The following is a 21,927-nucleotide window of genomic DNA, read 5'->3' on the forward strand; positions in this document are numbered from 1 at the left end:
TAGACTCACAGACTCTGAGAATGAACTTATGGTTGCCGGTGCTAACGTGCTAAGTCACTTAAGCTGTGTTTGACTCTTTGTGAACCCAAGGACTGTAGCCCGGCAGGCTCCTCTGTCCATGGGATTCTCTAGGCAAGAATACTGGAGTGGGTTGCCATGCCCTTCTCCAGAGGATCTTCCTGACCCAGGAATCAAACCCAAGTTTCCTGTGGCTCCTGTGTCAAAGGCAGATTCTTTACCACTGGTCCTGTATACACTGCTATATTAAAATGGACAACAAGGACCTACTGTATAGCACATGAAACTGCTCAATGTTATGTGGCAGTCTGGATGGGAGGGGAGTTTGGGGGAGAATAGATACATGTATATATATGGCTGAGTCCCTTCACTGTTCACCTGAAACTCTCACAACATTGTTAGCTGGCTTATACTCCAATACAAAATAAAAAGTAAAAACAAAACAAAACACAAGAATTCTCCAACCCAATGATAAAATCAAAGTCCCTCAGGCACCCATACAAGGCTCATCATGGGCTGGCTCTTCCTCTCGCATCTAGCCTCACCACCCATACTGCCTTCCCTAGCCCCCCAGAAAACCTGAATTTATATTTCCTTCACGTGCTCTGCTCTCGCACTTCTGTGCCTGTGCACACACTCTTCTTTCCACCTGTAACGCCCTCTAGCAAACACCCCTCCTTCATATACTCCCTCCTCCACGAAGCCTTTCTGGAACTTCCTTTCCTATGCTCCAAGGGACAGAGGTCAGAGGCCTCCAAGCTAACTCCTACCCTTGGTCTTCTTTCCTTTGGATTAAGAATTGCTATGTTCATGCTACCACCTTGCTCAGTTCCAAGGGAGGAATATATTGTTTAATGATTCAAACAAAATACTTAGAAGAAGTCAGGATAAATGTTGAAAACACATGATTACTTGTCCCTCCCACCCTTCCCCATCACCCCTATGCTAGTAAGGCAAACAGAATGTGAGAATTTCTATTACAAAAACTGGTTAAATTCACTTAGTGTATGGGAATTTTGTTCTAGCAACTGCTGCTAGAAACGTTAAAGGGGATGGGGAAGGGCAATGCCTTGGGCTTGAGAGTTTTAAGTAGGAATTATAATAGCATTTGTTCTAAAATGATCGCATCTATAATTGAGACTACTGGTTATGTGAGTAACCTTTATTTTTTTCTTCAGTTTAAAAGGTAGATTTTTCATAATTTGGTATGTAAACCTCAGGCTTTCAGAAAATAATGTTGACAACTTAAGCTCTGACATGCAGCAGGCTCATGTTTTACCTAGGGAGATCACAGGTGTGCAATTCTCACTTTCAAATCATGTCTTTTTCTAAATTGCTGATGAAATTTCACCCTCTGGGTTTACAAATAATGCACAAGCTGCAAGCTGTCCTGGGCTGGTGCATTTTTATCATCTCCTATGACTGAATGGTGGCTTATAGGCAAACAAGCTGGGTTGGAAGCCAAGGGTTACAGGAATCCACTTCATTCTAGCTTCATTCCAGAACCCAATACGCATCTTCAAACTTGCAAAATTCACAGAAACCATTCTGGGCCCCTTTGCTACAATCAAATATGTAAATTACTTTACTACTCTTTAAGGAGATTTTAATTCTTTGCCTCTCTCGCAAATTCCTTAGCCTGAGGTGTTAGTCCTTTGCCTCATGTTGTGGAAACTTACAGAACAGATCCAAACTCAAGGGCTGTGAGAATCCTCCTGGCTACACCTAAATCAGAGGTGTCAAAGGATGACTGGGTGCCACGCTAGCACCCTTTCACCTGAACAGGAAAATTGCAAATGTCTCTATTTGCTATTTTCAATAAGACTTTATTCTATTAGGCTCAGGCTTCACTGGTGGCTCAGTGGTAAAGAATCCTCCTGCTAATACAAGAGACATGGGTTCCAGTCCTGGGTCGGGAAGATCCCCTAGAGAAGGGAATGGCAACCCACTCCAGGATTCTTGTCTGGAGAATCCAATGGACAGAGGAGCCTGGTGGGCAATAGTCCATGGGGTCACAAAAAATCAGACATGACTGAGGAACTAAACAACAAAACGGGTTGAGAGCATGGTGGCACCACACACGCTCCTCTGCCTCTGGGCTCTCCAGCATGTCGGTCAGGAGTCCACAGATGGGCTTTGTTAGGGCACAAAGCTAGAGGTCCTTGAGATTCCTGGAATTTTTTTTTCCTAGAACTTTTTTGTGAGCATTCTTCCCAGAAGATATTCAGCCATCATTAAATTCTCAAATGGGTCTGTAACCCATCTGATTAAGAACCACTTCTCTAAATGTAATTTTATGAACATTAATTATGTTCTCCTCACCTATTATTTTGAGGCAGATGTGATATTTACTTCACTCTATTAGGGAATGCAACATAATTTGGTATTCACAGCAATCTGGTGTGTCTTAAGTATTTATCTCCACTCTTTGGCCTGTTTCCAACAAGACTGAGTACTTATCATGGGGCTGTCAGCTCAGAAAAAAGGATGACCTTGAAAAGGTCCCTTCAACTCCTTTAAAAGACGCTTGCTCCTTGGAAGAAAAGCTATGACAAACCTAGACGGCATATTAAAAAGCAGACAGATTACTTTGCCGACAAAGGTCCATATAGTCAATGCTATGATTTTTCCAGTGGTCATGTATGGATGTGACAGTTGGACTATAAAGAAGGCTGAATAATGAAGAATTGATGGTTTTGAACTGCGGTGTTGGAGAAGACTCTTGAGAGTCCCTTGGACTGCAGAGATCCAACCAGTCAATCCTAAAGGAAATCAACCCTGAATATTCACTGGAAGGACTGATGATGCAGCTTCAATATTTTGGCCACCTGATGCGAAGAGCTGACTCATTTGAAACGACCCTGATGCTGGGAAAGGTTGAAGGCAGGAGAAGGGGATGACAGAGGACAAGATGGTTGGATGGCATCACTGACTCAATGGACATGAGTTTCAGCAAGCTCTGAGAGATGGTGAGGAACAGGGAGGCCTGGCATGGTGCAGTATATGGGGTTGCAAAGAGTTGGATATGACTGAGCACCTGAAAAACAACTCCCTTGGCTGGAATTCTTCAACTGTAAAAGCAGACTGGGTGATCTCAGTAGATGATCTTTTGGATCCCTGCAAAACTGGAAACACAGTCCTTTGTTTGTAAATGAAGGTTCAAGGATTTTCACTGAAGTACTCAAATGTTTTTCATCTGTCAGTAAAATATTTAAAAGCTGTCCTGAAAAGAGCACAGCAAAAGTCCTCCTCCTGGCTGCCCCTAAAGAGAACTGAAGTGGGAGATGGCAGAAGGCAGGGCCTGGGATAATACCAAGAAGGGGAAAATGTTATCTATGCTCTTTTCTCGAATTGACACACAGACCAGATAAGCATCAGTCTGACTATGGACTAAAAGTGTCACTTCTGCCCCTTTTCGACTCAGTGCTTCCCAGAATGCTTGTGCATGCCCTGGTCCACCACTATTCTCATTCCCATTGTGACTATTAAATAAATTCCTCCTAGAGTAACTGAAACTAAGAACAACAGATGACAGGTTGCAGCAACTTTGGATGGTAGAGGTCTGATAAATAATAACAGCAGCAGTCATTTATTAACTGCACATACTACTGCCCATACTACAGCACACAGACTACATGGTAAGCATTTTATTTCATTCATTCATTCATTCAATCAAATGTTTTTAAAATCTCTACAAACCGCCAGGTACTAAGGGCCAAGGGGCTTCCCTGGAGGCTCACTGGTAAAGAATTCACCTGTCAATGCAAGAGACACAGGTTCGACCCTTGGGTCAGGAAGATCCCCTGGAGGAGAACATGGCAACCCACACCAGTATTCTTGCGTGAAAAATTCCATGTACAGAGGAGCCTAGAGGGCTGCAGTCCATGGGGTCACAAAGAGTCAGATACGATTGAGCACACACGCACATGCTAAGTGCTAAGAATAAATGGTAGTTAAAAGAAATCCTTGGTCCTGTGCAGTGGACTTTATAGTCTAGTGGGAATTCATTCATTTTAAGTCACACAAGTAGATGTAAAATTCCCACTCAGTTAAGTGCAGCAAAGGGGATGTGTGCCATGCTGTGACGGTGTCATGGAGGGAGGGCTTCCCCGGAGGAGCCGAGGTAGAAGGGAGGTTAAGATGTTACCCAGAGTGAGGGTCAGCAGGAGGGCACACCTGCTTTGAAGACGACCACTTTGGCTGCAGTCTGGAGAAAAGCTGGGAGGGGACTGAGAGTGGCTGCAGAGAGAAGACAAGTGGGGAAGCTAGTACAGGGATAGAGCATGGCAAGGCTGGTGGCTTACCGAGGACGGTGGTGATGGCAAAGCGGAGCAGAAGCAGCTGATGGAATCGAGAAAAAAATCAGCTGAGCTTGGTGATGAAGTAGATACAAGCCGGAAAGGAAAAAAGAAGGGGTCAAAAAGACTCCTGGGTGCCTGACTCAAGGCTCCACATGAGCTGTGGTATCCAGATATATCAGGAAAGATCAAGAGTTTGCTGTTGGGCATAACATATGGGGAGTGGTTTTCTCTCATTTCTCCCTCCTGGTATGGCTCTTGATAAAGAAGCCAAGTTTTCAAGTCAGCTGAGCTGGTTAACCCTTTACCAGCACACCTCTGGTGGTGAGAGAACCTGGAGAGCTAGGCTACAGCTAGACTGCAATATTTGGAAGAACACTGCATTGTATTCTAGGAGTGATAAAAGCCATGGGAAGGATGTAGGCAGGAGAGTAGTGCAATCTGGTGCCTGATGTAAGGATGCTTACTCCCGGGGACGAGGGGCCAAGAGTGGAAGCAAGGAGCAATTGGGAGGCTAGAGGGGCAGTCGAGGTATGAGATGGTGGTGGCCTGGACTAGGGCAGGGGCAGTGGAGAGGCACAGAAGTGGATGGAGCCGAGACAGATTCTGGTGATCTAACTCATCAGTACATTCTCTCACTTTTTGGTGGGGCAAGAGGGAACAGAAGGAATCCAAATTGACTCTTACGCTACTCCTAGACTATGTTTATTAATATAGCCTTAATTTTTACAATATAATAAGATCTCAAACACATAGGAAAGCAATGTAATCAATACCCACCACTCAGACCCAACAAAGGAAAGCATTCCACCATAATACCAGATTCCTTTCTTTTTAAAAAATAAAGTGTTACAGATAAAGTTGAAGCCTTTTTTTCCTTTTTTAATGTGGTATTACATTAATAGATTTTCTTAAGTTTCCTTGTATTACTGAGATAATCTTTACTTGATTATGATCTATTTTTAATACATTGTTGGCTTCACTGTATTACCTTATACTTTACATCAATATTCATAAGTGAATTTCCTCCAATAATAATTTCATAAATATCATGTCTTATTTGACTATGGTATCTTGGGATACTGGCCACATAAAAGGAGTTGGCAGTTATTCCTCTTTATCTTTTATCTCAAACAGTTCATTTCAGATAGGGGTTATTTGCTAATCTCTTGCTCCTCTCTCACTGCACTGTACTCACCACACAAAAACCCCATCTCTGCCTAAATGGGGCTCTGCCTGCCACTTATGTTTCTTATGCAAGTGCTCAAATTTTCTATGTCCTAATTATTTCTCTGCTTTATCTATAAAGCAGTATCTGAGAGAAAGGAATTTAAAAACTCCCGCTATGGCTTTGTTAGCAGTTAGGTCAAGTTTTGCTTTAAACATTTTGAAACTACTGATATGTTGTTAATATTCTGTGTGTTTAAGATTGCTTTCTTGGTGAACTATCCATTTATCATCTAGTAATACACCACTTCTGAATTCCTAATAGAATTATTTTAAATTTCAAAATCTCTACCTTTTAGTATAAAATTACACAAACTTATTTTTGGCTAGCATTCGTATAGTATATCTTGCCTCACTAATTATATATTCAACCTTTATGTATCCCCCATTTTAGGTTTGTCTCAAATCACATATATATTTACAACTTTTTAAAAATTAATTTCTATTATCTGGATAATTTAAAAATTAACATTTATTGAGATTACTATTATAGACTTATTTTCATCTTCCTGTTTTGTCCTTTGTGCTTTTTAAAAAAATTCCCTCACTCCCCAAGCACCCCTCACTGGAGAAAGGAAAGGCTACACACTCCAGTATTCTGGCCTGGAGAATTCCATGGACTACAGTTGGACACACAGAGTCGGACACAACTGAGCAACTTTCACTCACTCACTCACTCCCCAAGCACCCTTTTCCTTTCCTCTCCCGGAGTGATCAAATTTTCTTTATTCTATTATTTTTATTTTTTAATTTTTTTCAGGTTTTCTTTTTAGTTTATTTTAATGGGAGGCTAATTACTTTACAATATTGTAGTGGTTTTGCCAAACATTGACATGAATCAGCCACAGGTGCACGTGTTCCCCATCCAGAACCAGCCCCCCCACCTCCCTCCGCATCCCCCAGGGTCATCCCAGTGCACCAGCCCTGAGCACCCTGTCTCCTGCATCGAACCTGGACCGGCAATCTGCTCCACATATGATAATACACACGTTTCAATGCTACCCTCTCAAAGCATCCCACCCTCGCCTTCTCCCACAGAGTCCAAAAGACTGTTCTTTACATCTGTGTCTCTTTTGCTGTCTCACATCGTTACCATCTTTCTAAATTCCATATATATGCATTAATATACTGTACTGGTGTTTTTCTTTCCGACTTACTTCACTCTGTATAATAGCCTCCAGTTTCATCCACCTCATTAGAACTGACTCAAATACATTCTTTTTAATGGCTGAGTAATATTCCATTGTGTATATGTACCACAGCTTTCTTATCCATTCATTTACCAATGGACATCTAGGTTGCTTCCATGTCCTGGCTATTGTAAACGGTGCTGCAATGAACACTGGGGTACACGTGTCTCTTTCAATTCTGGTTTCCTCGGTGTGTACGCCCAGCAGTGGGATTGCTGGGTTGTATGGCAGCTCTATTTCCAGGTTTTTTTAAGGAATCTCCACACTGTCCTCCATAGTGGCTGTACTAGTTTGCATTCCCACCAACAGTGTAAGAGGGTTCCCTTTTCTCCACACCCACTCCAGCATTTATTGTTTGCAGATTTTTTGATAGCAGCCATTCTGACCAATGTGAGATGGTACCTAATTGTGGTTTTGATTTGCATTTCTCTGATAATGACTGATGTTGAGCATCTTTTCATGTGTTTGTTAGCCTTCTGTATGGCTTCTTTGGAGAAATGTCTGTTTAGTTCTTTGGCCCACTTTTTGATTGGGTTGTTTATTTTTCTGGAATTGAGCTGCATGAGCTGCTTGTGCATTTTGGAGATTAATTCTTTGTCAGTTGCTTTGTTCGCTATTATTTTCTCCGATTCTGAAGGCTGTCTTTTCACCTTACTTATAGTTTCCTTCGTTGTGCAAAAGCTTTTAAGTTTAATTAGGTCCCATTTGTTTATTTTTGCTTGTATTTCCATTAATCTGGGATGTGGGTCATAGAGGATCCTGCTGTGATTTATGTCAGAGAGTGTTTTGCCTATGTTTTCCTCTAGGAGTTTTATACTTTCTGGTCTTACGTTTAGATCTTTAACCCATTTTGAGTTTATTTTTGTGTATGGTGTTAGAAAGTGTTCTAGTTTCATTCTTTTACAGGTGGTTGATCAGTTTTCCCAGCACCACTTGTTAAAGAGATTGTCTTTTCTCCATTGTATATTCTTGCCTCCTTTGTCAAAGATAAGGTGTCCATAGGTGTGTGGATTTATCTTTGGGTTATTTTGTTCCATTGATCTATATTTCTGTCTTTGTGCCAGTACCACACTATCTTGATGACTGTAGCTTTGTAGTATAGTCTGAAGTCAGGCAGGTTGATTCCTCCAGTTCCATTCTTCTTTCTCAAGATTGCTTTGGCTATTTGAGGTTTTTTGTATTTCCATACATATTGTGAAATTATTTGTTCTAGTTCTCTGAAAAATACCATTGGTAGCTTGACAGTCTCCCATTATTTTTAAAGTTATTTTTTCAACTTAATTTTAATGGTAAGACTTAAATATAACCTCGACTCAAAATATATAAAACTTCTACTTTCCTTTTAACATAAGGGCCTTAAGAATACTTTAACTCCATTTTCCTCCCATTCTTCTGCCACGTTATTTCCCAATATGTAATTATATCTTCTTTCAACCTTCCCTCAAAGTAGTCTTTATTATGATTACAATTTGTTCCATACTCCATGTTTTAGTTATCCTATTCTCATTTTAAATTCTATTATGACTAGATAGCAATACTTACTTAGTGTCCTGATTTCTTGTCTGCTTTTTATACAAAATTATCTGCAGTTACAGTGAACAATGCCTCGATCATTCTTTTTCTTTTTTTAAATATCTACTTATTTATTTGGCTGTTCTCAGTCTTAGTTGTGGCATGTGGGATCTAGTTCCCCAATCAGGGATCAAAATTGGACCCCCTGCATTGGGAACGTGGAGTTTAAGCCACTGGACCACCAGGGAAGTCTCTATTTTTCTTTCCTATCCGTATTCTTTTATCACCACTTTGTACTTAACGCTTTTATGAATGAGCCTTCAAACAGAGCTGATATTGAAAAAATGTACAAAGTTAATATTTCTTCTCAGGGTCAAAATAAATCTAGGAATTTAAAAAAAATTTTAAGTCAACAAATACTTAAAAGATACTTTGAATACTTTGGAGATAACTTCTTCAGTTCAGTCGCTCAGTCGTGTCCAACTCTTTGCAACCCCATGGACTGCAGCACGCCAGGCTTCCCTGTCCATCATCAACTCCTGGAGCTTACTTAAAACTCATGTCCATAGAGTTGGCAATGCCATCCAACCATCTCATCCTCTGTCATGCCCTTCTCCTTCTGCCTTCAATCTTTTCCAGCATCAGGGTCTTTTCAAATGAGTCAGTCCTTCGCATCAGGTGGCCGAAGTATTGGAGTTTCAGCTTCAGCATCAGTCCTTCCAATGAATATTCATGACTGATTTCCTTTAGGATGGACTGGTTTGATCTCCTTGCATCCAAGGGACTTCAAGGAGTATCTAAGCAGGTACTCCTTAAAGTTTATATTAATATTTTCAGTACATTCAAAACCAATTGTGCAAAAGGACCCTTTTATAAATATAGCTCTTTCCTTCTTTGCCTTAAATATTCAAATAAAGTTTCGAAGTATATCTGACAAATGACTAGGAAGATATTCTTTCACAGACACAGGAAAGGGAAATTAGTTGATATGCCAGCTGATATAAACAAAGTATTATCTCAAACTAAAGAATAATTATGAGTTCAATATATTTAATGTTAAGTGATTTCTAATAAGTGAAATCAAAGTAAGTTGATCTCAATTTAAAAAGCTCAATCAACATCACTAATCAGAGAAAGACAAATCAAAGCCACAATGAGATACGACCTCACACCTGTCAGAATGGCTAACATAAAAAAGAACACAAATACCAAATGTTGGCAAGGATGTGGAGAAAAGGGAACCTTTGTACACTGTTGGTGAGAATGTAAATTGGTGCAGCCACTGTGGAAAACAGTATGGAGGTTCCCTTAAAAAATGAGAAATAGAACTACCATATGATCCAGCAAGTGCACTCCTGGGTATATATCCAAAAAAAAGAAAAACAGTAATTTAAAAAGACACATGCACTCCAATGTTCATAGCAGCATTATTTACAATAGACAAGATACCTAAGCAACCTAAGTGTTCATCAACTGGTGGATGAATAAAGAAGATGTGGTGTATACATATAATGGAATACTACTCGACCACAAAAAGTTATGAATTCTGTCATTTGCAACAATGTGGATGGACCTAGAGGGTATTAGGCTTAGTAAAATAAGTCAGAGAGAAAGACAGTACTGTATTTTATCATTTATATGTGGAATCTAAAATAAGGCAAACAAATGAATAAAACAAAACAGAAACAGACTCAGATATAGAGAATAAATTAGTGATTATTAGTGGGGAGAGGGAAGGGGAGGGGCAAGACAGGGGTAGGGAATTAAGAGGTAAAAACTACTTTGTATGAGACAAACTACAAGGATATATTGTACAGCATGGGGAAATATAGCCCTTATTTTATAACTTTAAATGGAAAACAATAAAAATATTGCATCATGAAGTTATACACCTGAAAGTAATACCGTAAATCAACTATATTTTAAAAAAAATATCAGAAACAGAGGCCAGCCTTGTATCAGCTGACAGTGAAAACTGCCTCATAAACATCTGCACCTTTCTATAGAAGACAGCATAAACCTATCCAGCATAAACTTTAGAAACCACTCGTTTACAGTCCGCTCATTCATTTTTTTTTTTTTTTTTTACTGTGGTAAAAACGTGCCTAACATAGGGCTTCCCTGGTGGTAAAGAATTCGCTTGCAAATGCGAGACACATGAGTTCAATCCCTGATCCAGGAAGCTCCCACATGCAACTAAGCCCATGTGCCGCAACTATTGAGCCTGTGCTCTAGAGCCCATGAGCCCCAACTACTGAGCCCGCATGCCCTAGAGCCTGTGCTCCCCAACAAGAGAAGCCACCGAAATGAGAAGCTTGTGCACCACAACTAAAGAGTAGCACCAGCTCTCCACAACCAGAGAAGAGCCCATGCAGCAATGAAGACCTAGCATGCCAAAAATAAAATTATTTTTAAAATATGCATAACATAAAACTGCTCTTTCATGTTTACTGACTGGATAGGTGACCTAAGATCACTCAGAAACGATGAGGAGGCCCTAAATGGGTTAGCACTTTACAGCTGTGAAGACTAGCTGTTGGGGTGGGATGGCTTCAAGTTGGGGGAAGGTGGCAAGGACTGTGGCTCCACACGTGCACAGTCATGGGAGTTCCAACAGAACTATACTTGGAGTGTTCTGGTTAATCAGGAAAGCTTGACTGCAGTCATGAAGTGAAACACAGGGCAAACATGAGGTCTTCTCACCAACTACCGCCAAAATAAATACAACTAAAGGCTCAGACAACTGTTTTTTAATCATTAAAATGTTGGAGAGGAAAGTCCAATGCTACAGATTTGCTTTACTGGGAAGACAGTTCTTTTGCTCCTGAGGGAAGGTAAGCCTGGATCAATAGCTGGGTCATTAGGAAGGCTCAGAGCCTGCGGAAGGTATTTCATCACCAAGGACATAAAGGTACTTTTCATGTGTCTGGAGCACTGCTTCATGCCAAAGGAACAAAACTGATGAGGTCTCTGCGCTTAAGGATCTCACAGAATCCACGGGGAGACATAATTATGTTCAAAGACCAGAAAGCAATTAGTAGCTATATCAGGGCCCTCAGGAAAGGGAGCATCCTGGACCAGGGTGGTGAGGCGAGGACTTGTGGCCTGAGTATGTGTGGCCTATATCAAAATTAGGGCCTCCTGGGTGGTGCAGTGGTAAAGAATCCTCCTTCCAATGCAGGAGACTTGGGTTCGATCCCTGGTCTGGAAGATCTCCTGGAGAAGGAAATGGCAACTCATTCCAGTATTCTTGCCTGGAGAATAACATGGGACAGAGGAGCCTGGCAGGCTATATAGCCCCTGGGGTCACAAAGAGTCGGACATGACTCAGGGACTAACAACAACGTATCAAAATTATACCACCACCAACAGCGCTGTTTACTAATGCGTAGTAGGTGGGGCTGGAGAAGGCAATGGCAACCCACTCCAGTGTTCTTGCCTGGAGAATCCCAGGAACGGGGGAGCCTGGTGGGCTGCCGTCTATGGGGTCGCAGAGAGTCGGATACGACTGAAGCGACTTAGCAGTAGCAGCAGCAGCAGCAGTAGGTGGGGAGAGCAGGTGACATACTGAGCACTAATCACAGGTGTTAATTATCCTCATTTTATAGGTAAGGGCCTGGACTCAGGTGGGAAATGGCTACACCTGTAGTTGAAGAAAGAGCTAGAGATTAAACCCAGGTGTGACATAATCACCAAGATTGATCAGTAATGAACGGCAATGATTTTCAACTTGGATTTTAAAACCACTGTGTGTAAGTAAGTATAATCTACTTCAAAGAGGAAGGCAAAAAGAAAAGTCACCCCCCATTTGCTGGCCTACTTCTTCAGTTCTCAACTTGAACATCATCTCTTCCAGTACTCCTTCATGCTCCCCAAATGGGGCAAGGTTCCCAAAATAAGAATCACAGTCCTTCATGTGCAATTTCAAAAGCCAATATGCTCTAAGAACTTGAAGTGTTTTCATAAGTTTTCAGCAAGCTCATTTGATGGCAAAACGCTGACCTGAACTGGTGTGAAACTGCTTTCCATATTTACTTTTCCTACTCAGTGATAATCTCCACATTCTGATGTGGAAAACAATGTGTTTGATTAAGGGTGCTGCCTAGATTTCATTGCAGTTACTAGGGAATATTCAATATATGTTTACCACCCCAAATCCAAACATTTCTGACTTGCAAACCGCATCTGACATCAAGAGTTTCAAACAAGGGACTGTGGACCTATCCCCTACACATGAATCTCACTGCACTACAAGTATCTACTCTTCTTTGTAGGCCCAGCACCAGACAGAGTGCCTTGCACATAATAGGTACACAACAAATATTTCCTGAATGAAGAAACAAGCCTGTGAAATTGGCTATAGGGAAAAAGGGTCAGTGACTTGGGAGTGACCAGGCCTCTATCATGGAATGCCACTTCCTTCTCTGACATGGAGGTCCTATAAATAGTTGCTGTTGATTGAAGGCAAGCAACACAGCTGCTGTCTTCAGGAAGAATAAAAATAGTCCAGGGGTCTTACATGTTGGGCCACACAAAACTTTAGCTGAGTAATACAAAACAGGAGATAGTTAGATGTCAGACCACATGAGAAGCTTCACAGATCTCCAGCTTGAGCGAACACCTGCGTTTGGGTCTAATCCTGCTACCTGCGGTAACCTTTTTGGCCCATAGATTGCTCATCAGTAAAATGAGGGCAACAGAGTAAGCCCTAAGGCCCTCGCAGGGCGGAATAGCAGCCATCACCACACAACCGGGAGTGGGATACACACCCCAGAATTTCTCCCCTCCTGTCTACTGTCGTCACAGTCCAGAGCTCACCATCCTCATTCAGTGTGCTGTCCAATCTACACACACCTCCTTCCATCCGAAAGAAGCTGAGTCCATGCAAAAAGACGCATTTTGTACCCGGGGCATCGAAAAGGGCTCCTATCTTCGATCCCAAACAGTAGTCAAAGAATCCCGTTAAGTGTAGTCCCAAAGCCCTTCGGTCCCGACTCGGAAAGTGGACGAGGTGGGAATAGGGGTGAGGAGTAACCACTGGCTAGCAAAACTGGATTTAAAGAAAACAAAACAAAACAAAACCCCTCATAACTGCAAAGTCTAAAGACATGAGAGGGGACTGAGTAGGAGAATAAGTGCCTCAGTTCAGTTCAGTTGCTCAGTCGTGTTCGACTCTTTGCGACCCCATGAATCACAGCATGCCAGGCCTCCCTGTCCATCACCAACTCCCGGAGTTCACTCAGACTCACGTCCATCGAGTCAGTGATGCCATCCAGCCATCTCATCCTCTGTCGTCCCCTTCTCCTCCTGCCCCCATCCCTCCCAGCATCTGAGTAAGAGAATAAGTGCCTGGAGAGGTCAATTCGGCGTGGTCCCTCCTTACCTGGTAACAGAGGATTGTTTGCTGCACCAGCCGCGCGTATCCGTCTAAGCGGACCCCGGAATTGCTCCTGCTCCTCATCTCCGCGTTGCGTCCGACCCGTTGCAAAGAGGCGGGTCGCCCGGGCTGCGGCCGCCGAGCGGGCCTGGTTCCCAAACAGTCACAGCCTCGGTCAGTTCCCGGGATGGAGCCCGGTGGTAAGACGTAGGGGCTTTTAAAAACGACAGAACCAAAGTATGACTGGAAAGCCAGCCAGCTAGTTTTCCTATAGTAGAAAGGCGCGAAGGCGGAGACCCCGCCTCGACCAGGCCCGACGCGCTCCCGACGCTCGCGGGTCCCTGGCAACCCCGCGGGAGAAGTAGGGAACTGGGTTCCGGGCGTGGGGCAGGAACGGTCTGCAGGCGGTCGCGAGGCGGCCTCGAGGCCGGCCACGAACTCTATCCTTCCCGCCCGCCGCAGCCTACTCACAGTCCCGCCCCTGGCCGCGCCCCCAACGCGGAACCGAACCCCCCGAGTCCCGGCCCACAGGGGAAGGAAAACGAAGTGGCCCGCGAGAGTAGCGGGGAACTTGGCTCCGGGCGGGAACCAGTTTGCCTCTCTGAGCCCCTTACCTCGCCGCCAGCAGCCGACCACAGCCGGGGATGTTGAAACAGGCCCTTCCGTCGCGGGCATCTGAAGGTCCAGGACCCGCCCCCTGGGCCCGCCCCAGGCCCGCCTCCCGCTACGCCCCCGCGCGGAGCGCCACCCGCGGAGCCGGGCCGGAGGCGCAGAACTCCTCTAAAACGCTTGGACGGTGGCCCGCCCTCCCCTGAGATGAGCTCACAATCGCATCCCTGGCCCCGCCCTCTAGCACCGCCTCCAGATCCGCCCGCGCTGCGGAGCAGCGAGCTGAGAGCTCGGGAGATAAAGAACTGGCTGCGGGGCGGGCGACGGGGCTTCTCAAGCGGTCGTAGGGAGGGCTCCTGGTGGGGAGAAATATGCCCGCCCACCACTGCTGCCTGGGCACCCCTCCGCAGGCCAGAACAGCAGCTCTGCCCTGGCGCGTCTCTGCCCACGAGCGGAAGCAGACTAGCGGGACTCAGAGAGGAGAGGAGAGGGACAGGGGCAGGACAGGGTACCCCAGCTGCTCACCGCGCCTGCCGCCTCAACACCAGGCACCTGGGAGAAGCTCACCTGGCCTGAACTGCGGTCCACCTCCAGGCCTACAACTTGAAACTTGGCATTCGTGTTTCGTGGCTAATTACCCACTGTTTTTTTACCATCTTCAGCCCACTATTCATTTTCTACCAAAATCTGGTCCCATAATCTGACAGTTCAGCTAATAGCCTTTCCTAAATTCCTTTGCTACTCTCCATGCATTTACTGTATGCTTGGTGGACAGGGAGGCCTGGCGTGCTGCAGTCCATGGGGTCGTAAAGAGTCGGACACGACTGAGCGACTGAACTGAACTGACCCAGTAGACCTCCTCCTCGCCTTTCTGAAGCCTCTTTTCTTTAAGGGCCCCCTCGGCTCTTCTCTATTAGTCCTCCCCATACTCTGAATTCCCATGTTTCTTTAGCGAGAGTTTAGGTCTTGGAATCTGTTCAAATTGAGTTCAAATTCCAGTTCTGCCATTTACAAGTGGTGTGAACTTTAGCATGTTTTACTTGTTTGAAATTCAATGTTCTCGTCTTTAAATGGGAATAATGATAGCACCTACCTCCTAGGGTGGCTTTGAACAAGAGGATGAATATAAAGCACTTAGCACCATACCTGGCTCATAGAAAAGTACTTCATAAATCCTAGCTAATCATCATTTGACAACAATGTATTGCCTTGTATTGTTTCCATGTGAGGCATGTTTTTCTAACTGGATGGTAAGTTACTCATTGAAACAGTCTTTGGTATCTCCCACTGTGCCTGGTACAGTGTTAAGCATGTAGTTATAGCTCAATTAGAATTGAATGAATGAGTGAATGAAAGAAAATCAGTCATATTCAGCTGGGTCCCCTATGTATCATCCTTAACCAAGTTCTTTTTCGAAATTCCGTAACATAAACTGTGTCTGAGCGACTGAACTGAAATGACTGAGCAACTAAACTGAAACTTGCCTCACTCAGCTAAAGCACCAAATCAAGTAGCTCACTTTTTTCTTACTTGTTGTTATTCACTCTCTCAGTCATGTCCTTTTTGCGACCCCATGAACTGCAGCATGCCAGGCCTCCCTGTCTTCACCATCTCCCAGAGCTTGCTCAAACTCATGTCCGTTGAGTTGGTAATGCCGTCCAACTATCTCGACCTCTGTCAACCCCTTCTCCTCCTGCCTTCAATCTTTCCCAGCATCAGGGTCTTTTCTAATGAGTCAGCTCTTCACATCAGGTGGCCAGAGTATTAGAGCTTCAGCTTCAGCATCAGTCCTTCCAATGAATATTCAGGATTGATTTCCTTTAGGATGGACTGGTTGGATCTCCTTGCAGTCCAAGGGACTCTCAAGATTCTTCTCCAGAACCACAGTTCAAAAGCATCAGTTCTTCGGCATTCAGCCTTCTTTATGGTCCAACTCTCACATCCATACATGACTACTGGAAAAACCATAGCTTTGACTAGATGGACCTTTGTCAGCAAAGTATGTCTCTGCTTTTTAATATGCTGTTTAGGTTTGTCATTGCTTTTCGTCCAAGGAGCAAGCATCTTTTAATTTCATGGCTTCAGTCACCATCTGCAGTGATTTTGGAGCCCAAGAAAATAAAGTGTGTCACTGTTTCCATTGTTTCCCCATCTATTTGCCATGAAGTGATGGGACCGGATGCCATGATCTTAGTTTTTTTATCTTAGTTTTTTGAATGTTGAGTTTTCTTACTATTGGCTCTTAAATGATGCAGCAATCCATGTGATGTACCTCCATGAAGAATTTGCTATGGTCAACAACAAGGGGTAAATAAAACTAGACATTAAATTATCACCATGAAATCTCTTGGCATGTATGTCCCCTTACAAAACTCTTATGTATACTGTATCTAAAAGTTGGAATCATTACTGCCTTTGTTCACATTGAGTTCTTCTTCAAGAGTCCATTTTGCTACCACAGGGGAATATAACTGATGACCTTTATATATTACCTGTACATTTCCATCCAGTACAAAAACATTTTCAGTTTCTTGATCTCATTCTCTGTAAAATCTACTACACACATACACCTCTTTTGGTGTATAGCCAGCCTGCATTCTTAGGCTTTGGTCTATGCTTTAATGTGGCTTTCCTGGTGGCTCATTCATTACAGGTGGTAAAGATGCAGGAGATGCGGGTTTGATTCCCAGGGATGGGTAGATCCCCTGGAGAAGGAAATGGCAACCTACTCCAGTATTCTTGCCTGGGAAATTCCATGGAAGAGCGAGCCTGGTGGGCTACAGTCCATGGGGTCACAAAGAGTTGGACATGACTGAGCGAACACGCAGCAGCAGCAGCATGCTTTAATGTATATTATCATATAAGCTGTATTTTTCAATAAGCTTGAAATTCAGGAATAAAACCAAAAAGAAGGAAGGCAACTACTCTTAAGCTTTTAAATTTCCAAGCAAATTTCAGTGATTCTTTTTGGACTAGAAGCTGTGCTATATAAAAACTAGACTCGTATCTTAGTATTCTATGTTCCTGAGATATGAAACCTCCATATGTTGGTTCTTCTATTCACGAAGGCTTTCTCTGGTTGTGTCCCACTAGAAACTTGTTTCCAAGTCATTCCTCAAATGTTCGCTAAGAATCAGATATGGAATGTGATGGGGTATGTTGTTCTTTCTGAAGCTGATTCATGGTCTTTACAAAGATGAAAACCCAAAACTGGACCTTGGGGTAGCACCATGTATAATTTCTCTGGCACCAACCAGAGGATCTGCCCATTGTCCTGCCACAGGGGGCTGCTGCCAAGGAAGTTTCCAGAAAGCCACACGTCAGTGTCCAAGGCAGAAACCAACAAATGTTTCTCCTGGAGGGTTTAGTCTTTGACTTTAAAGAAAAGCACTCCATCTTAGACACTGAGGAGAAAGTCCATTCTGAATTAATTTGCTGAAAATAGCCAATTTGCCAAATTTAGTTATTTCTATGACAGTTTAATTTTAGTTGGCTGGAGATCATTTTGTTTTTTATCACAATATTTTAAAGAATGCTGAATGTGTCTCTGCTCTAGCTTCCTGCAGCTACTTTGAGAGGTAAAGAGAGAAACACCAGGGAATATGAGATTTCTTCACAGTGGAGTATATATTTATAAATATACCTAAAAGAATATACTCTGGAAATAAAGTATTCAGTGTCTGCCCCAGCGTTTTGTTGCTGTACCTAGAGACTGAGGTGAAATATATATATATATATATATATATATATATATATATATATATACACATATATATATATACACATACACATACATACATACATATATGTGTGTATGTATATATATATATATATATATATATAAAAGTAAGAATTCTTCCCATTCAAGATAATCTTCTTATATCCACTCAGTCTTTCTCCCATCTGTCCTTCAGACTCCAACTGCAGCAGCAAGGAGCTAAGGCAGAAACAAACTGAATAGTCCTTCAAATGCTCTTATGGAGACAAAATGACAACACGCTAGTCCATTTGATAAATTGCTTGTTCAATAAATTAGCTCTTTGTGGAAATGACCTTCAACAAACTAACCTGCCTCCCAGGTAACCTCGTTAGACACAACCCAGTATCCCCAATGAAGCCATTTCACCATTTTTACTGAGAACAATCACAATCCCGCTCATTGAAGTTAACAGAGTTACTTTGTGGGATTAATGATTGCAGTATATTTTGGGAAAAAGGAAAAAAAAAACCTTCTCAAATGTTCTGAGAAAACGCTCCTTCAAATACTGGTCACTGCTGTGATACTCCTTGCCTCCTCCTATTGCCATCACCTTTGTTTCCTTCAGTAGAGTCTCAGATTGTGGGACCAATTTTAAACCCAAAGAAGGATGCCTCTCAGGAACATTTTCTCTGTCCTGCCCCTTATCTGTCTGAAGTAAAAATACAGACAAGAGAACTTGACTTAATGACTGTTGCCCAGACACAAAACACAATGGGAAAAACGGCAGGGGGCAGGACCTACAAGATGTCAGACATTGTGTGTCCTTTTGTGTACACTTTGTTTCATCTGCCTTGAGAGATCTGGCTTCTGATATCTCACCCCCCAAACTTAGAGCATCTCATCACCTTTCTTATCGAATTAGTGCAGCATCTTTGGAGCAATTGACCACTGAGGAAGGAGAGATCACTCAGAAACCTCTTATGCAGTTGAAGCCAGCTTTCCCCATTTGTGGTTCCTACATGCTAATCAGCTCCCCAGAAACCCCCAATCCAATCCTCACCTTCTTGAAATCCTACTGTTTGATGCTGAGGAAGTAGATACTTGGAGGGGATCCGAATCTGGGGCTTGTGTGGCTAATGGCAACATGTGTAAAAGACATAATCTTGAAAGAGTAAGAGGAAAATGAAAGAGAGACCTCAGAAAGCAGTCTCAGGAGACAGGACAATCGTTGGTCTGACTTAACGTTCACAGCATGCCTGCTGCCTGCCAAAGGCTGCTACTGTCACGTGGTCTTCATCAGGCTGGTCCAACTGTTTTATCATGCTCCACCGCCAGGGAAAGAGATTGCAAATGTTTTCCTTTTGTGAAAATTCTCAAACTTAAAGGACTTAACTGCAAATTTATTTTGGCGATTTTTAACATTTTTGTCGATTTTAACATATAAATACAAGACAATTAAACAAATTGGAAAAGAAATAGCGCAAAGACTAATCAGCACTCACAGAAGTGTATTACATTATGACTACGGTTAGTCTGGGATACAGCATTCACTTGAAATATATATGAAAGGGAACCTTAGTGAAAGACCTAACTAAAGGGTTTCAAAATGTTCCTAATAAGGACACGAAGCACTGCTCAAGAAGTTGTAGGTAGGAAGCAAGACAGACTCGCTGTGACTAGGAGCAATAAGGGTTCGATATATATGGAAACAATAGCATTGCAGGATAGTTCACTGTTCCCAATAGCTGCTCCCCCTTGTCACTATACATTCATCAAGACAAGTATTTTAAAAAATAATTATAGCTCTGGCTGGGCTAGAGTGTACCAGGCATAACAATCAACAAAGTACCATGCAGTTGCCTTTTAAAGAACAGCAATATGATTCTTTTGATGTACATCTCTTTTAAAAAGTAATCCTGCTCTACTCCCCTTTTCTGAAAGACTCTGGGGATTTGAGAAGTGGCAGTGTATGTATCTCCTGCACATTCACGATCTTCCTGCCATACGGTCCAGATCACACTTCCATCCCTCTCTGTCACCAAGGTGTTAAGCTAAACATCCTGGTGCAGCTTCCATAATCTGATGATTAGGAATGAGGTCAGGAGATGGGTGTCGGTATTGGATGCTACGTATGGTTGTACAGCTGGTACCCTGAACAATGGTGTACCCAAGAGAGTGAATGAGGCTAAAATATGGCCTCCACTCTGCCAAATCATGAGCCCATGACACTGTGTCTGCCCAGTGGGAGCACCTTTTTCTAACTCACTCCAAGGCACTGTATGAGCTAATTGTGGCACTGTCTGCTTACATTTTTCCAGTCTGGCTGGCGTCATTATTTCTTGATTTCAGTGAGGGTCCTGTATTTCACATCCCATATAATCTCCAAAAGGAGGTTTAGAGTTCACTGAACCAGCAACGATTTTCTGAATTATCACATTAGACGCAACAACACAACCATGATTCTACAAAGAAAGAAATTTACACAGTAGAAAATAAATACCAAAAATGCAGAAGATTTTTGACATGTGGATCACTAGAGTTTAGCTTATTTACAACAAAGGCATGCACAACGAACTCACCAACAGGATGAAGTCAACAGTGGCTTTCTATGATGTTATCAAAGATATATTAGCCTCTTCAAAAGAGGCTGCAAATGAACTGCTTTGATTTTGTTTTAAATGAGTCTTATTCTTAGTGTGTTGTTTAAAACCAATCTTCTTTTAAAATGAAGGATAAGAAACCAAATTGCAAATGTCTTAGAACCATGGTATTATGTCTTGGTTTCCTCTTCCAATAGCAACCATTGCCCTCAGTTAGCTTATGTTCATCCCAAAGTTGCTGAGTATAAAATTAGTTGATTTTATACAACTCACATTGTGTAAAAGGTAAGATTGGACATTTTCACACTGTCAAGCAACATGCTTTGATTTTAGGAAAAGGAATCACATTTGCTCAATAAAGTGTAAGCTTCCCCGCTTTGAAGTCCTTCTTAGAGCGATACGGTTTTTACCACTGCAGGAATCTTCTTTCTCATTAAATATATGCTGTTTTCCAGTGAAATCATGGAGGCACACATCTCCATTCTGAACACTGAAAGAAACACCATTCTTCTCTGTAGAAGCATTCCCTGTATAAGGAAAAACAAAATTGGTGTCATGAAGTATCCACAGAAAGCATTTTCAAAATAAACAAACTTAAATGTTACTTTATTCTTAAGTATGCACATGCAGATGAAGTCTTTTTTAAAAACATATTTCTGGGGCTTCCCTGGTGGCTCAGTGGTAAAGAATCCACCTGCCAATGCAGGAGACACAGGTTTGACCCCTTATCTGGGAAGATCCCATATGCAACTAAGCCTGTGTGCCACAACTATTGAGCCTGTACTCTAGAGCCAGGGAGCCGCAACTACTGAAGCCTGCATGCCCTAGAGCCCGTGCTCCACAAGAGAAGCCACCGCGATGAAAAGGACACACAATGCAATTAGAGAGTAGCTCCCACTCTCCACAACTAAAGAAAAGCCTGTGCAGCAACGAAGACCCAGCACAGCACCCCCCCAAAAAAATTAGTTAAAAATAAAACCAAAAGTAGATACACACAAATGTGAACCAAAATTTGTTCTAGACAATCTATCTTTTAAAAAATTTTCTGATATATTGTCATATTTTATTTACTTTTCATTCCTTTCCTTTCCTAAGACCACTCAAAGTAAACAAAACAAATTGGAGAATCATTCAAAAACCACTTCCTATGGTAACTTTGTTAAAAATGAAATTGTAAAAATATGAAGCAAAGTAATATATTTGATTTTAAAAGGCCCAATTCCTAACTCTGGTTGACCACATACTGCACTCAAGTACTAGCATATGTGTAATATAACCTGGGGTAATAGTCTGGTCTCCCCCAAAGGTTAAGAGAGATCCTGTACAAGGTTCTTGGATTCCTAAGAGTCCTATAAAATAAAACTCTGTAATAGAGAAATCCCAAGTGACAACAGTC

The 21,927-nt window shown here is 42.5% G+C and overlaps 2 protein-coding genes across 26 annotated transcripts in view; both read right to left on the bottom strand.

Annotated features, from left to right (window-relative positions):
• Nucleotides 1-14,644, bottom strand: part of PHKA2 (phosphorylase kinase regulatory subunit alpha 2) — a 91,817-nt gene extending 77,173 nt beyond the window's left edge. For all 8 annotated transcript variants that reach the window (XM_086388235.1, XM_086388234.1, XM_086388233.1 and 5 more), the window contains exons 1-2: nt 14,237-14,644; nt 13,629-13,836 (exon numbers count right to left, since the gene is read on the bottom strand). In XM_086388235.1, coding sequence (XP_086244361.1) covers nt 13,629-13,706 — 78 coding nt within the window. In that variant the 5' untranslated portion in view covers nt 13,707-13,836; nt 14,237-14,644. The remainder of the gene's footprint in view (nt 1-13,628; nt 13,837-14,236) is intronic.
• Nucleotides 14,645-19,310: 4,666 nt separating this feature from the next.
• The window catches only part of ADGRG2 (adhesion G protein-coupled receptor G2), a 127,335-nt gene continuing 124,718 nt past the window's right edge, over nt 19,311-21,927 (bottom strand). For all 18 annotated transcript variants that reach the window (XM_086388225.1, XM_086388217.1, XM_086388218.1 and 15 more), the window contains one exon: nt 19,311-21,058. In XM_086388225.1, the coding sequence (XP_086244351.1) occupies nt 20,874-21,058 (185 nt within the window). In that variant the 3' untranslated portion in view covers nt 19,311-20,873. The remainder of the gene's footprint in view (nt 21,059-21,927) is intronic.

This window comes from Bos grunniens, chromosome X (genome assembly GCF_055505025.1).
Source record: "Bos grunniens cultivar Pamir isolate PY7600 chromosome X, Bosgru_T2T1.0, whole genome shotgun sequence".
In the NCBI taxonomy this organism is placed as follows: Eukaryota; Metazoa; Chordata; class Mammalia; order Artiodactyla; family Bovidae; genus Bos; species Bos grunniens.